The sequence below is a fragment of the Saccostrea cucullata genome, unplaced genomic scaffold (genome assembly GCF_032062105.1).
Source record: "Saccostrea cucullata isolate Sc308-1 unplaced genomic scaffold, CSIRO_AGI_Scuc_v1 ctg1856, whole genome shotgun sequence".
Classification (NCBI taxonomy): Eukaryota; Metazoa; Mollusca; class Bivalvia; order Ostreida; family Ostreidae; genus Saccostrea; species Saccostrea cuccullata.
Window position 1 is genome coordinate 86,320 of NW_026930124.1, and position 14,087 is coordinate 100,406.

Below are 14,087 nucleotides of genomic sequence, written 5' to 3' on the forward strand. Positions count from 1 at the left end.
AGACGCTCTGATGAAAGTCTTATCCACGTGAACAAGGTCACAATAATGACATACATAGGCATTTACATGAACACAATAATTTGTATATAACACATAAAAAGCATTTCAAGAACTGAACCGAGATCCTAATGAACCATCGTATCAAGTCACTGTTCGGAGTCCGCACAGAACGGAAGATAATATTTTGGCCGTGGTTTGCGACGATATTTAAGAACCTCCTTTAACAGTTTTAAAGATAATGCTCAGCCAATCTTTAAACATGGTGTAATTGAAAATTGCAACAAGGAATTGCCACCAGAAATCATTTATTGCCATTCAAATCTTTTTACATAACACAGCCATCGATTGATAACAACAATGTGTTGTCATTCATATACTGTAGATACTAACTAAACCTTAACCTGCCTGAAAGTTTGAGAAGTGAGAGTTTGCAAGATTTACAGATAAAAGAAAGAAAAAGGTATGTGCGGCAGTCCAGTTTAGTAATTTCTACAGGTCAAATACACAGCCTAATGGGACTAAAATGAAATTATAACAAAAATACATAACAACAATGACATGAAAAAAAGTTATAAAAATTTGCATGTATCACCCACTTTTTCTTCACACCTTCTCTCTTATAATTGGATTTCTGATCTCTCTCTTTCATTTAAGCTCATTCAGATCTCATTGGAATGGAATTTGTAAAATCTGAGTGTTAAAGCAAAGTTTTCCTTTTGCTAAACTTGTTTCACAGTTAAAGATCTATTCCTCCTTTTACATAGTAATATCAGTCTCTCTCACCTGATGATTATAAATCTTGGCAAGTATAAGTCACTCTTCTTCAATTATATATAAAAAGAGTATTTCAAATAACAACTTATTTACAATATACAAACTTATTCACAATAACTGACCAGTGCCTTTTGCAAATATTTGTTCTTTTTGTATACATATATACTAGGAGGGAAATGAAATCCTTCACATAAATAATCAATTAACAATATTACCCTTAAGATTTGTCAACAAATTAAAAACAAAAAAAAAAAAGAAAATGCTGAAATACAAATCTTGGCGAAAATTATGAAAATTGGTCAGAAGAGAAATTTAAATGCAGCAAAATCTTCAAATTATATATTAAGAGTATTTCAACATGCAATTTGATAAACAACAAATCTTTTTGCATTATTTGATGCATATGAGGTATGCACATCGTTTTACAATATACATTATGAATTTAGCAATCTTGGCACAGTTTACGGAAATAAAAAAGGCAACATCGGTTTACAAAGCAAGTGCCTTTTGCAAATGACGATGACGTTAACACGAAACAGAGCCATGTTAGGAGCGGGCTTTGTTACCACAAAAACAGCCATTTTAGATGATTATAATCATTACATTCATATATACAATTCCGCATTTAGGATTTTTGAGCCAGGACTGGCGCAATGAAATCCTTCAATAAATTATTAATTATTACAAATGCACAGGAAAGACTTGAAGATGAGAGTTTGATTTTCAACAAATTCAAATGGGAATTTGGCTATATCTTTTTGAAAAATTTTAAAAGTTAGATAGGAAAACTAAAAATGAAAAACAAATTTAATTTAAAATATATATTAACGTGCGATCTTAACACATGGTCCAATTACATTTCAACAAAACTGTCTATTAATATAATAAATCAGTGGAATTATGCTGCCTGAGACTTTCCGTATCCCTTGCTTGGGTGGAAATTCACTAAATTCCATACAAACACAATGTTACAAAATTATTATATAATTATATACAATCAAGATCTTTGTCTACTTTAAAATAAAAATAATCAACATCCATATACAGTCTACATAATGCTTGTTAAACGTGGGTACAATTGTAACTGAAGATTTTTATATATTTTTTTTAACATTTTATTTTATGAACTTTTTTTGGTTCTTTTAAACTGAAAATTAATCTGACACAATAAAACAAAGCTTAGTATGGCGGTTGGTGGCATATTTATTAATTTTTTTTTTGTCCTTTGGGGTTGAGTTTTCCTTTTCCTCCAGCCAGTATGGACACATGTATTTAACTATTTAAAAGAAATAAAAGTCACCTATATATGGTTAAGTCAGACAATAACATAAATAGGCCACATTATGTAAAATTTCTCACCGGAGACTTAATAGCACCCTTTCCATGCTTATTTTGCCTTTTAGTTTAATCAAACATCAAATTTAAACAATTTGCTATGCATTAATACATGTGTATACACATACATAAACATAATTCTTGAATTTTGAGAAAAAAAAAAGTTCATTTCAAAAGCAATGCAATGGGAAGAACTAAAAAGACAGAAGTGAAGTGGCCACTGAATGAATACAATAAATAATAAAACTCTAAAAACATAACAAAATTATAACAACTTTTGTAGACAAAAAAACTAACTAATTTTCCATACAGGCTGGGGGAAATAATTCTGTACCATCATCAATGCAGAGTCTTTAATCTGAACAACTTGAAAGACTTGGTTGAACAAAAGCTTATCTGTAATTTTTCGGGTTAAAAAAAGAGCTTTTTTGTGGCATTCCCTAGATCTTTAAAATTACCACAACTGAAATATATAAAAATTGGGCCAAATATTGTAACTAAATATTTATAGGAAAATAACTATTGCAATGGTTCTGAAATAAAAATTTGTCCTGATTGCCTGATTGTCAAGATATAATTAATCTACCTCTCTGAACTATTTCTTACTAAAGCCTCCCCACCCCCATCCCAATTTTTTAAGGATTTGCTGAAATTAATTTTTTTTATCAAGTCAAATAACTTTCAAAAGAGATAAGCTTTGTCAACCAACAGAACAGAAATGTTCTAATTGGCGCTGACAGCAGCTACAAGGAAACTGTTTCTTCCGTCAGTGTCTTGGTGCTGAACCACCTCCGAGCTACATGACTTCCTCACAGTAGAGCTGGTGTCCATGGAGTCCTCGTTGTACAGACGTTTGATGCCATCGTACAGATCTTCCTCTTCGTCATCCACGGCCTTTCTCTTGATCGACTTGGAACGCTTGATCACTCTAAACTGATATCCAGAGGGTAGAAGTCCATGCTTGGACAAGTACAAACCAATCCTTTCACGACAGTGAAAGAAGGTTTGATTGTTGACCTGTAACAAAAATCAAACACTTTTATATACATTTGTATAAAATGTCAAAAAATATTATCAATGATAATGAACAGATAATTTATCTAGATCTAATTGACATCAAATTGAAGATATCTGATTTAGACCTGAGAACAGTGATAATATAAGTTTTTTTTTTTTTTTTTTTTTTTTTGGGGGGGGGGGGGGGGGTCACAATACACAGCTATCTTCAAAATGAATTGTTAGTACTCTCCCTACCTCTGCCACTTGCTGGACTGTGTGCACTATGGAGAACCAGTTTGGGGTAATTTGTTCCAGCTCTAAGCTCACAGTGGACAACACCAGGCTGATGGGGCTGAAGACTGCCAGTTGGTGGTTTCCCAGACAATGGAAGACCTTCCGCATCATCATACTCAGGTGCTGTGAGGGAGTCAGGTTGCTCAGTCCATCTAGCAGTTTGGGGTAATAACACATCAGCAAGCCATGGATCTGTAAAGGATTTATTGAAAATTAGCTTTTGGGAGAAACATCAATAAATTGATAGAACTATGATCACATGAAAATGAAAAATTGCACAATATTTCTGAACAATCTTTTGAAACCTTTTCTCCACCTGCTTCACTTTTATATCTAATTTACATTATAACCAAGACATTATATTAATATTTTATTAATGCATTGATGCATTTGACTTACAATGTGAAGAAGATCCACTGCTGTGACCTGTTTGACATTCCAGGAGAGTTTATTCAGGATAATGGCCTCCATCCTGAGAACTTCCGACACAGAGCAGACACATCTGATCGTCTTCACAAGATCCTTGGTGCTGGGTATTACCTATAATAAAAGATTATTGTGTTAATCTTCCTGAAACTCTTTAGTGAGACAAACAGAATTTTTTACATCCATACTTCAACTTTTGTGAAGAATACAAATTTAAACATACCTCATCTTCTTCCAAGGTTTTTGCTGCGATGTACAAGCAGCAGATGGCTACACAGGGTAGATACTTGGGGCGGACCTGGCAAAGGTAAAAAAAACTTATTGTCAATTCATTTAAATGAAAAAACAGTTTAAAATGCATGAATTTTATTCAAAAGAAAACCAACTCAGGGATAAAAAGCTAAATAGTTCCTTTAAATTTGTGCTCAAAACTTTGCCAAAATTATTCATGATCACAAAAACAAAGTTTTAGTTTTCTTATACATGTTAAAGATTTCAATCTTGTTCCCTTTTTAAAAATCATGAAAATCTATCAAAAACATCTGGTAATTTTTCAAAGGAGCAGTATTGCCTCTCTTAATAGTAAATTTTTAGTCTAGCTCGATCCCTGAAGATAATTATTAACATATAAGGGTAAACAGAATGAAATGAATATTAATGTAAATCAACATAACATTCATAACAAACACTCAGATTTTAATCTGAATTGCTAATTAATGAAATGTGTGAATAAAAAATGCATAGATTCCCAAGAATGAAAGATTGAGGAAATTACCTTAACAAGATTCAGAAAGCGGTCAAGGAGACAAATAGCCAGTCCAAGGGTTTCAGGTGTAAATCGGAACTCAGCATTCAATGACAAAATCCAACCAACAACCTTATCTCTCTGTAAACCCAAGACCTCCTATTAAAAAAAGACAGAAGATAAATTGAATACAATATTTTTCTTAAATATGTGTCTTTACTTTTTTGTTGTGACAATACAGTTGTGACAATCAATGGTTAGATTACATTTAAAATTTAATTGATCTGTTTCTTTAAAAATCTTAAAATCCTAATGCATGTATTTGATATGAATTTACCTTAAATATAAAGAGTAATCATTAGTGTAACAACTCCCCCTACAACCAGTGGCAGCCATTTTGGATGCCAAAAAAAAAAAAATCACTGGTATTGTGCTTGAATTAATCATGTTTTGATATGACAAGTAATTAATAAAACAGTTGCTATTTTTAATTCACTGGTGGAGATATTTATTTTTATATTCCACAAACATGACATATATAATGTGTGCTTTTATAAAACACCATCATAAAATACAAAACACTGTCATCGCCATGGCATTCGTGACATTTGTGCATGTTTTAACATAAACATGTAAAACCAGTAGTAGGAAACAATGAATATATTAAAACCTATTGACATGGATTGGATTTTTAAAGTTTGCTTTGAATTCCCCGATACTAATGACAAAGGTTGTTAAAAATAAACTAACTAGAAATGACCGACTTGGGCACCTGCCAGCAATCACTGTCAAGTTTTTCTGTGTCCCGTGATCAGTGACCTTGTAAAGCTGGGGTTTAAAACAGTCTAAAAATAGCTACTGTCTTACAGGTAAACCCAGGTTATATTTACAAAACTATTCAATTCCATATTTTTACATTGATTAACACAAGTTTTCATGTTTCTTCCTTCTTTTTGAATGTGTCTCCATATTCCAAAACAATCCCATAAAATTATTTATAGGATTAAGAATGTTTACATAGAATTTAATTTTGCATAGGATGAAAAAATCAGATTTGTACAAAATGGGCTTTGAACTTGGTCAAATCATGAACAAGGACCAATAATTTACAATATTTCAAGTATATATAAAAAAATTAAAAAGCTCAGTTTCAGGACTGGAGACATGAAACATTTTTAATCGACCTTTCTAAGGCTCAAGTTTACGAAAAATGCCCCAAAATCAATAAAATTTACGTAAATTTCAGAGCAAATCTGTGATTATTTTGCAGAAAAATTAATGCCTAGGTAAACAATAAAATATTTATTCTTAGCTTTCTTACAAAATAAATTCCATTAAATGTCCGTTGATGACAAAGGAAAAAACTGTGCTTCATCAAGTTAATAATTCCTCAACGTGTTATATTATGCGGTAGCCATCTTGTGAAGTTGAAGTCGCTATCGTTTACTAAAAGTAAAACCGCAACTGTATCAAAATTTAAAATACGGAAATTTTTTCAAGATCACAAGTGTAGTGTTTTACCATTAATTAGTAGATTGATAAATTGAAATAGTATTAATTTTTTTATTGTAAAAGTCGTATATTTATTTTAATGTAAAATGAGTGAAATAATTCCTAAAAAAAGTTTTACAAGCAATTATGGAAATATACATGCGGATGATAAAAAATTAATTTTATTGATATGGAGTTTTACAAGCAAAGAATTAGTAATAAATGCAGGTTACAGAAATATGATTTAAGAAAGAAATATAATTTTAACTGATATTATAAGGTTTATTAAAAGCTTCTCCGTACACAAGAAGTACACTGAATTACCGCTATACAAAGATTGGCTTCTAACGAATTTTAAACAACAGATAAAAGGATTTACACTGTGTACACGCAAAGGTTTCAACTGCTTAGCAAATCATGTATTACTGAACAAACAAAGCCATGAAATTCAAACAAAGATATACCGGTACTCTCAATTAAATTTATAAATTAAACTTGCAGCATGGTAATATTATTTCAATTCTTTACTGTTGCTTTATATATACATTCAATGGTTTTTTAGCAAACTGAAGAACAAAAATGAAAATGGCGGACATCGAAGCAACGTCCACCGGTAAATAACTAACTGAATAAACTATATAAGGAATGTGATGTTCTGAAATCAGAATTATTATGTCTCATTTAAACTTAAAATAAGAAACATATTACGTGTTATTTTTGCCTCTGGTTTAACAACAGTATGAAACTACGAAGGCATTGAACAGGCAAGTTGGAGAAAAAAAATAACACAATTCAAAAAGTTTTTACATTTTTTAAAAAACTTTATTTAAATGCTGTACTCATTAAAATATCACGTTCATGTGGACGGTAATAATAATTTCTGATACGTTGTAAAGTAGAAAACGGGAAACAAACTCCTATATAAAGGAGGATTTTTCAAAAATTAAGGCTGAAAATGAGCCTTTCGACCTATATACCCCATCGACCTATAACCCGAAAATTACGGTATGTCAAAACACAGAATGATGAATGCTAAGTAGGATTTTGATTACATTAGCCTGGATATGATTATGTCACAGTCAGTGACTGACTCAATGACAAACGTATACATGATGTAATTGTTTAGAAATTTCTTAGCTTTACTCAACATCCTCTAACTTATAACGTCATCACAATTTCATCAAACAAGGATGGATATTAAGAATTTCCTGGTTAAACAGCTGATCTATGTTTTGTTTTTTTGTTTTTTTAAACTTAACTTCAACTACAAAAGACATTCCAAGAAATAGTCTCATTTACAGAAACAACTCATTTATATAATCATTACTCTGTTTATTTACTTCCTTTTTTACATGTTTTTATGAAAAAATATCACTTGGACAATTTCTAAAAGCAAAACTTGAACATGTTGAAAGGAATTCCAATACACTTTTTAAAATGTGAGAAATCTGTTTAGGCTTTAAGTTGAACCAATTAGCATCAAACTTTTCCTTTGGTATGGTAGAAACATTTTTGGGGAGTTTAAAACATAATATTTGTCTTGATATTACCATTACTTATCACTGAATAATTAACAATAAATAAATAACAAAGTGTATGACAATTACATAATTTAACTAACAAATAACTTACATCATCACCAGCCCCCATGGACTTGTACACATTTGATGACCACTGACTGCATCTAGCAAGGTGCTCCCCAAGCATCTTCATCAGATGCCTAGCATCTAATCTTTTGTGTGACTCCATCTTGACAACCCCAAACTGCCGCACCAAAACACTGAAATGAAATTCAACTCATAATGAAATCTTGTAATTCAACAAGTATAGGCCTAGACTATTTTTACATGTTTTAAAGATGAAATAGTGGGTTGATGAGTGAGCACTCAAATATGCAATGTTACCATAGCATCTTCTAGAAATTTTTTCCAAAATTTTACATAACTTTCTTTTCTTAACTCAGATTGCTAGAAGTTTTAATACAACTGAAATACCGCTATATAAATCCATCTCAAAAACCCAGAATATTTGATAAAATGTTTTCTAAGCTTAAAATAGTCTACTGTCAAAATGGCTTCCATGATTCAGCTGATGCAAACCAACATCAGCAAAAATGTCCATAAAAATAACACTCACCTGACGAGAAAAATGGAACGAGAGTTGAACTAGGATGTTCCCCTGTTCCATTCACACTATCCTGCTTACATTGATGTTTTTAAAACTCCATCTTCTATCGAATAAACGAAAATAATAAGAGCTATGTATTAGAGTTGCGTTCCAAGAAAATTCCTTGTTGGTAAGGGTCAAATATAGTTCCTACAATATTCATCCGCAGAAAAAAAAAATTAGTAAGTTTCATTAATTAACTTCATACTGTATATGCATATGTGTCTTAATTAACCAAATATTACAAAATATTTTGCTGTAAGGATGCATATATATTTTTGGTCCAATTCATAGAAAATTCTTGAGGAATCATTAGCGCGGAGGGAGAACTACGCCCTTGGAAGCGAACAAAATTTGTTTTCACCATCGAGGTCAGAGCTGTCAAAAAAGGAAACTATGAGGTAAACTCGATGTAATCTCTTTTTTGAAGTACATTCAATTTAATTTAATGTTATGACAAGAAAAATACCATGCAATAAGATGTAAAAACGGGTAAAATGGAGATAAATCGCTTAACAATTTTATGCTGATGTTTACAAAACAAAACTATTTATAGTTCACATTTGAATAGATATATTCATCCAATGAAAGCGAGCGTTACAAATGTTAGATTGAACGAGAGAGGGTTTAAGATGTGCGCCAATTTTTAAACGTTTTTGTTGACAGCTGCCGTCTGCAAGTGGCACAATGACAACTGGAGCAGATGCACAAATGTTATCTTGAAGATATAGGCTGAGAAAAAGCTTTGCACCTCAGTGATTAAAAATGGTCCAAGAAACGGTAAATCACAGTCGTCGTGCAATTAATTTGTTGTTTTGTGAGAAAATGGGAAAGAGTCAGAAAAATCAGCTGGGACCTGGGAACCATGTCCCTTGCAAAGATTCGACAGAAAAGGTGATTGTCCATAAAGTAGATTTTTTTTTTCAATCTAAAATGTTGATAGAAGAGAAAATATTCTCTGTTTCTTGCCAAAATATATAATTTCTTATTTTACATGTTTAATGGCATTAAAGGAAACGTTTGGTCTAAAAATTTTTTTTGATATATCATTCATTGAATGGTCAATAATGAATTTTACCTGTTACTGCCATTTGTTTCAACTTAATTATATAGTAATAAAACAAATTTATAAATTAGGCTGCCATGTTGAGAGATAAAGTTATTAATTTACTTTTAGACGTATTGCAGGGTTAAGTGTAAACACTATCAGGCATAATCAAGTTGTGAAAATGTGCCAATTAAGTGTGTGCATTTTAATTTTGGATATGAATATACTATAGTAAATATAATTTCACATTCCTATGAGAGATTTAGGATAATGAAATAATAATAAAAAGCCATAAACTGGTTGGATTTAACCTTAATTAAAAACTTAGCTGCAAAGGTTGTATTATTTTACAAGATTTTAACTAAAACTTTTTAAAGTTCTTATGTGTCCAAAAAGAATGTTAATTTAATTGCTATGACTTATATCTGAAAGAAGGAATTTTATTTTTCTGCAGTCATAAACACATTGGACATGATAAGGTTTTCCCCATGCTGCTCCGATTAAGCTATTAAAACAAATTAATTAATGCAGCTTTTATTTTTTTTACAGTTTTATATATAAAAATTTTAATTCTGACCAAACGTTCCCTTTAATATTCATTGCATTTATGCAAAAAAATTTATATTACAGTGTATTAATTTACAGACACGGTTAGGACCATCAAAAGAGCATTTGCTTGAAAAACTGAGAGAAATTGTTAAGCAATTTCCAGCACCCAAACTGGTAAGATATGACATCAAATTAATTTAATTTTAAGTATAACTTTCAGATGCAGGGCCTGAGGGGGAAAAAAGGCGGGTTCGTATTTTGATTCTTTTGTTTAGGTTTAATTTTTCACTTGGCTTCATCTTGTTCTTTTGTATAACTTTTTTTCCAGTCATTTTTTACAGTGTAAATCAACTTAAACTTTAAATTTTCATTAGGGGAAATTAAGATCCTGAAATTATAAGGCTGCTTTCAACTATATCCTAACCATTTGTAATAGCCTGATATAAAAATTGCTCTCTGAGTAGTTTTGTTGTATGCATTCTGAGTAATGTATTATTTGAGCTCTAAAAGGAATACAATTCAAATGCATTTTTTAAGTTTAATTTTTGTTATAACTTTTGTTTATCATAAATCTCCATCCCTTTTAACATAAATGTATCAAGGCTTTCAATATCTATTTGCTTTTTAAATGAAATAATCATATATAATCAAGTTTTTTTGATATACAGTATTACTTTCTTCTACAGGACAACTCAATAAGTGTGCAGAGGGATAAAGCTGTCTCTACTATACGCTGCCTAACACATTTTTATAACTGCAATTCTTCAACTTATGCCATTGCAGTTAGCTGTCTAGACAGATTTCTAGCAAAAGTCAAGGTAATTTAAATAAAATATGTGCCAGAAAAAAATCAGTAGAATTTACAATATCAAGTACATTTAGTACTTGCTTTTTGTACTTTATTCAAATTTAATTGATCATGTTGATATATGTTGATAAAATTATTTTCAGGTCCAGCCAAAGTATTATTCTTGCCTTGCAACAGCCTGTTTTTATCTGTCCAGCAAATTTCATGAGGAAAATGAGGTAAACTTTCAATATTTGCATAAATTTACATGCTTAACAAAATTATCAGATTTACAAATTAACAAGTATAAAATTGTTCATGCTTTTTTTAATATCATTAAAAGCATTTTTTCAAAAATCATTTTCATTAGGATGTTCCATCAGCGACAGAGTTATCTAACTTGATGCAGCATGCCTGGAAGTCCTCCGATTTGAAGAGAATGGAGACAGTTGTCATGCAGAAGCTTGACTGGAAACTGTGGGTTCAGACTTGTCCTTCTCTACTTAAGACTTTGTGTGATATATGTACAACAACCAAGGTGCTAGATCACCATTTTCTTTCACAACTTGTCCAAAAGTTTGAGATTTGCATCAACTACAGCTCATGTGCAATATACTCTGTAAGTTATCTTTCTTGGATCAGTGCTGACATTATATGATAATATTGCAAAAAAAAAAAAAAAAATAGATTTTTGCTGCTTCTATATGTCTATATAGGATTTGTAATTTTGTTTTGTAGACTGCTTGTTTAGCACTAAGTTTACTTCAACATGGTCTGAAGGAAAAAGAATTACTGGATAATGCAATGAACCAGTGTTTATTTAATCTTCACAATGTATGCCAGGTAAAATGTTTGGTAATTTAGAAATATAAAGGGCTATGTACACTTGTATTTAAGAAAAAATATCTGTAAAATGTAAATCTTGTAAGCTGTTTCTCTTCATTAGTCCCTTTAAGTGCACTGGACGCAATTTACATGCATTTAAATTATTTATATATCACAAAAACAACAAAAATGAAAATTTTAACAAAGTAAAAAATGTATATAGATGTAGTTGTATTCATTAATTTGAGGGTATTTCCATTTAGGTTTCTGATGCTGAGCTTTATGAGTGCCATGATGCAGTGTCCCAAGTGCTTGACAACTATAGAAATAGTCCCAAGAGTCACCCCTCCTGTCTCCCGATGCCTAAACCTTTCCTTCGACCCAATCTCGTGTCCCGTCCTAGCCTCTATGGAGATTCTGAGTTACCTGCCATTGAAGAAGACCCCTCGGTGGATTTATTAGTCAGCGAGACTGAAAGGTGAGTGTGAAATTTAAAAGTGGTCATTCTTTCATAAGGGATGGGTTATATTTTTTTCTGTAATGGTTTCAATAAATATCTATCGATTTAATTGATATTCGCTTTCCACAGTTTTTATACATGTGCATGTTTGTATAAATATTGAACTGATTTTCCTTGTAGTGATAATGAAGAGATAAGAGTCAGCCATCAGAAGTTTGTGTTTGGAGGCCACAGTTGGAGTACCTGTATTTTACCTCAGAAGTCTGCAACATGCAGCCTGGAATAAATGTGCAATATTCAGCAAATGAGAGCTTTATTAGCTCAGATTGAGCTCAGTAGACATTTTATTATATTACTGAAATCAAAATTATTTATTTTTACACAAATCAATTATTTTATTTTCCACAATGGCAAGAAAGAACTAATGCTTGCAGAGACAAAAGTATTTTAGATTCATTATTTTGTTATTTATTAAATTGTGTGACTGTCTGTTATTTAAATATAAATTAATTTTTAGTGTAGTGTGAATGGATAAAGGGTTAAGCACTAAAGAACTGCTATGGTTAGTTCAAAAGTACAATGTATATTGTTTTGTTTTTTTTATTAATTTTTATTTTTATGTGTGGATGTGTACAATTGCAGGGTGGAAAAGTATATATTCAATCTGGAAATCCACTGTTGACTAGCCTAAGTAACACATATTTTATTTTATATCTATGTTTTAATGTGTATTTGTGTTTTAATGAGTATATTAAAGTGTTGAATGTGTAGATATATGCGAAAAGAAAATACACAGTATATTTCCTAGAATTGGTGCAAATAAATTTATTTTTTTGAAGCTTCACTGTGTTATGAATAATTTACAGTTTCATTATCTTTGTCCATGGATAAGAGCAAGGGCCACTCATGCACAATTCAGTATTTATCACTTGGATCCTTGATGATACAATTTTTGTCTTTAGTCAATTTAATATGACGTAATGAAAAGTGTCATTGTTTCCCTATAAATCTGTAAATTCCTTTAAACATGGCCCAAAGTTGAAGTATTATTTTAATTTTTCAGATGGAGCACAACCTCTGATCTAAAATGTGCAAATTCATAATAAAAATATGCTTCATTAAACATATTTTAATTTTTGGATCAAAGAAATTTCATTTTGAGAATCTAGGTATTGGAAGACAGGCTTTGTGAAAATGCAATATTCTTGAATTTTGCAGAAAACATCCAGATTTGATTACCTCCAGCAAAGAATTAAACTATGAGCACAACCTTTGATCCAAAAATTAAAATATGGTGTAGATTCAATTTTGTTCAAATCATGACCCACGGGAGTAGGGTGGGGCTACAATGATTGATCATTTTTTTAAATAGGAATGTATAGGGAAAATTTTCAAAAATCTTCTCAAGTACAGTAAAGCCATGATTGGTCATATTTATATAAAAGCATCCTCAGGCAGTGTAGATTCAAGTTTCTTCAAAGCATGACCCCAAGGGTAGGATGGGGCCACAACTGTCGATCAAAGTTTTACATAGTAATACATGTATATAGGAAAAATCTTTCTCATGAACAGCAAAGCCAAGAATAGTCATTTATATGATGTATATTCAAGTTTGTTCAAATCATGACCCATAGGGTAAGGGTGGGGCCACAATGGTCGATCAAAGTTTTACATAGGAATGTATACGGAAAATTTTCATAAATCATCTTCTCAAGAACAGCGAAGCCATGATTGGTTATATTTATGTAAAAGCATCCTCATGTGGTGTAGATTCAAATTTGTTCAAATCATGACCCAAGCGGGTATGGTGGGGCCAAAATGGTCGATCAAAGTTTTACATAGGAATATATAGGAAACATCTCAAGAACAGCAAAACCATGATTAGTCATATTTATTAATTATATGGTCAGGCAGCATCTGCGGGTGGTGTATACTCAATTTTGTTCAAATCATGACCCCTGTGGGTAGGGTGGGACCATAAAAGTCGATCCAAGTTTTACATATCTCAAAAAATCATAGTGCATTTAGAAGGTCTTGTCACAGGTAACATACATATTTAATAAGAAAGCCTTATCTCTTCTCATTAAAACGTTATAGTCAATTCAAATTAATGTTTAAATTTTTTAAAGTAGGTCAAACTTCAAGGTCATGGTTTCAAAAATCATAGTGCATTTAGAAAGGTCTTGTC

At 31.3% G+C, this 14,087-nt stretch overlaps 2 protein-coding genes across 3 annotated transcripts; one reads left to right on the plus strand and one right to left on the minus strand.

Annotated features, from left to right (window-relative positions):
* Positions 1 to 288: 288 nt before the first annotated feature.
* LOC134282969 (cyclin-I-like) lies at positions 289 to 8,384 on the minus strand. The gene is made up of 8 exons (XM_062765400.1): positions 8,201 to 8,384; positions 7,697 to 7,844; positions 4,604 to 4,732; positions 4,052 to 4,126; positions 3,802 to 3,942; positions 3,364 to 3,594; positions 1,604 to 3,126; positions 289 to 1,049 (listed from the first exon to the last, which is right to left on the minus strand). Exons 2-7 carry the CDS (start codon positions 7,811 to 7,813, stop codon positions 2,833 to 2,835), a joined length of 987 nt encoding a protein of 328 aa, XP_062621384.1. The 5' UTR covers positions 7,814 to 7,844; positions 8,201 to 8,384; the 3' UTR covers positions 289 to 1,049; positions 1,604 to 2,832.
* Positions 8,385 to 8,541: 157 nt separating this feature from the next.
* Positions 8,542 to 12,740, plus strand: LOC134282967 (cyclin-G1-like). Of its 2 annotated transcripts, none has more exons than XM_062765398.1 (9): positions 8,542 to 8,631; positions 8,897 to 9,124; positions 9,909 to 10,001; positions 10,514 to 10,645; positions 10,779 to 10,853; positions 10,985 to 11,233; positions 11,353 to 11,457; positions 11,703 to 11,917; positions 12,080 to 12,740. In XM_062765398.1, exons 2-9 carry the CDS (start codon positions 8,996 to 8,998, stop codon positions 12,183 to 12,185), a joined length of 1,104 nt encoding a protein of 367 aa, XP_062621382.1. In that variant the 5' UTR covers positions 8,542 to 8,631; positions 8,897 to 8,995; the 3' UTR covers positions 12,186 to 12,740. The 2 variants fall into 2 exon arrangements, with proteins under 2 accessions (XP_062621382.1, XP_062621383.1); XM_062765399.1 differs by having other exon boundaries at positions 9,924 to 10,001.
* Positions 12,741 to 14,087: the final 1,347 nt, after the last annotated feature.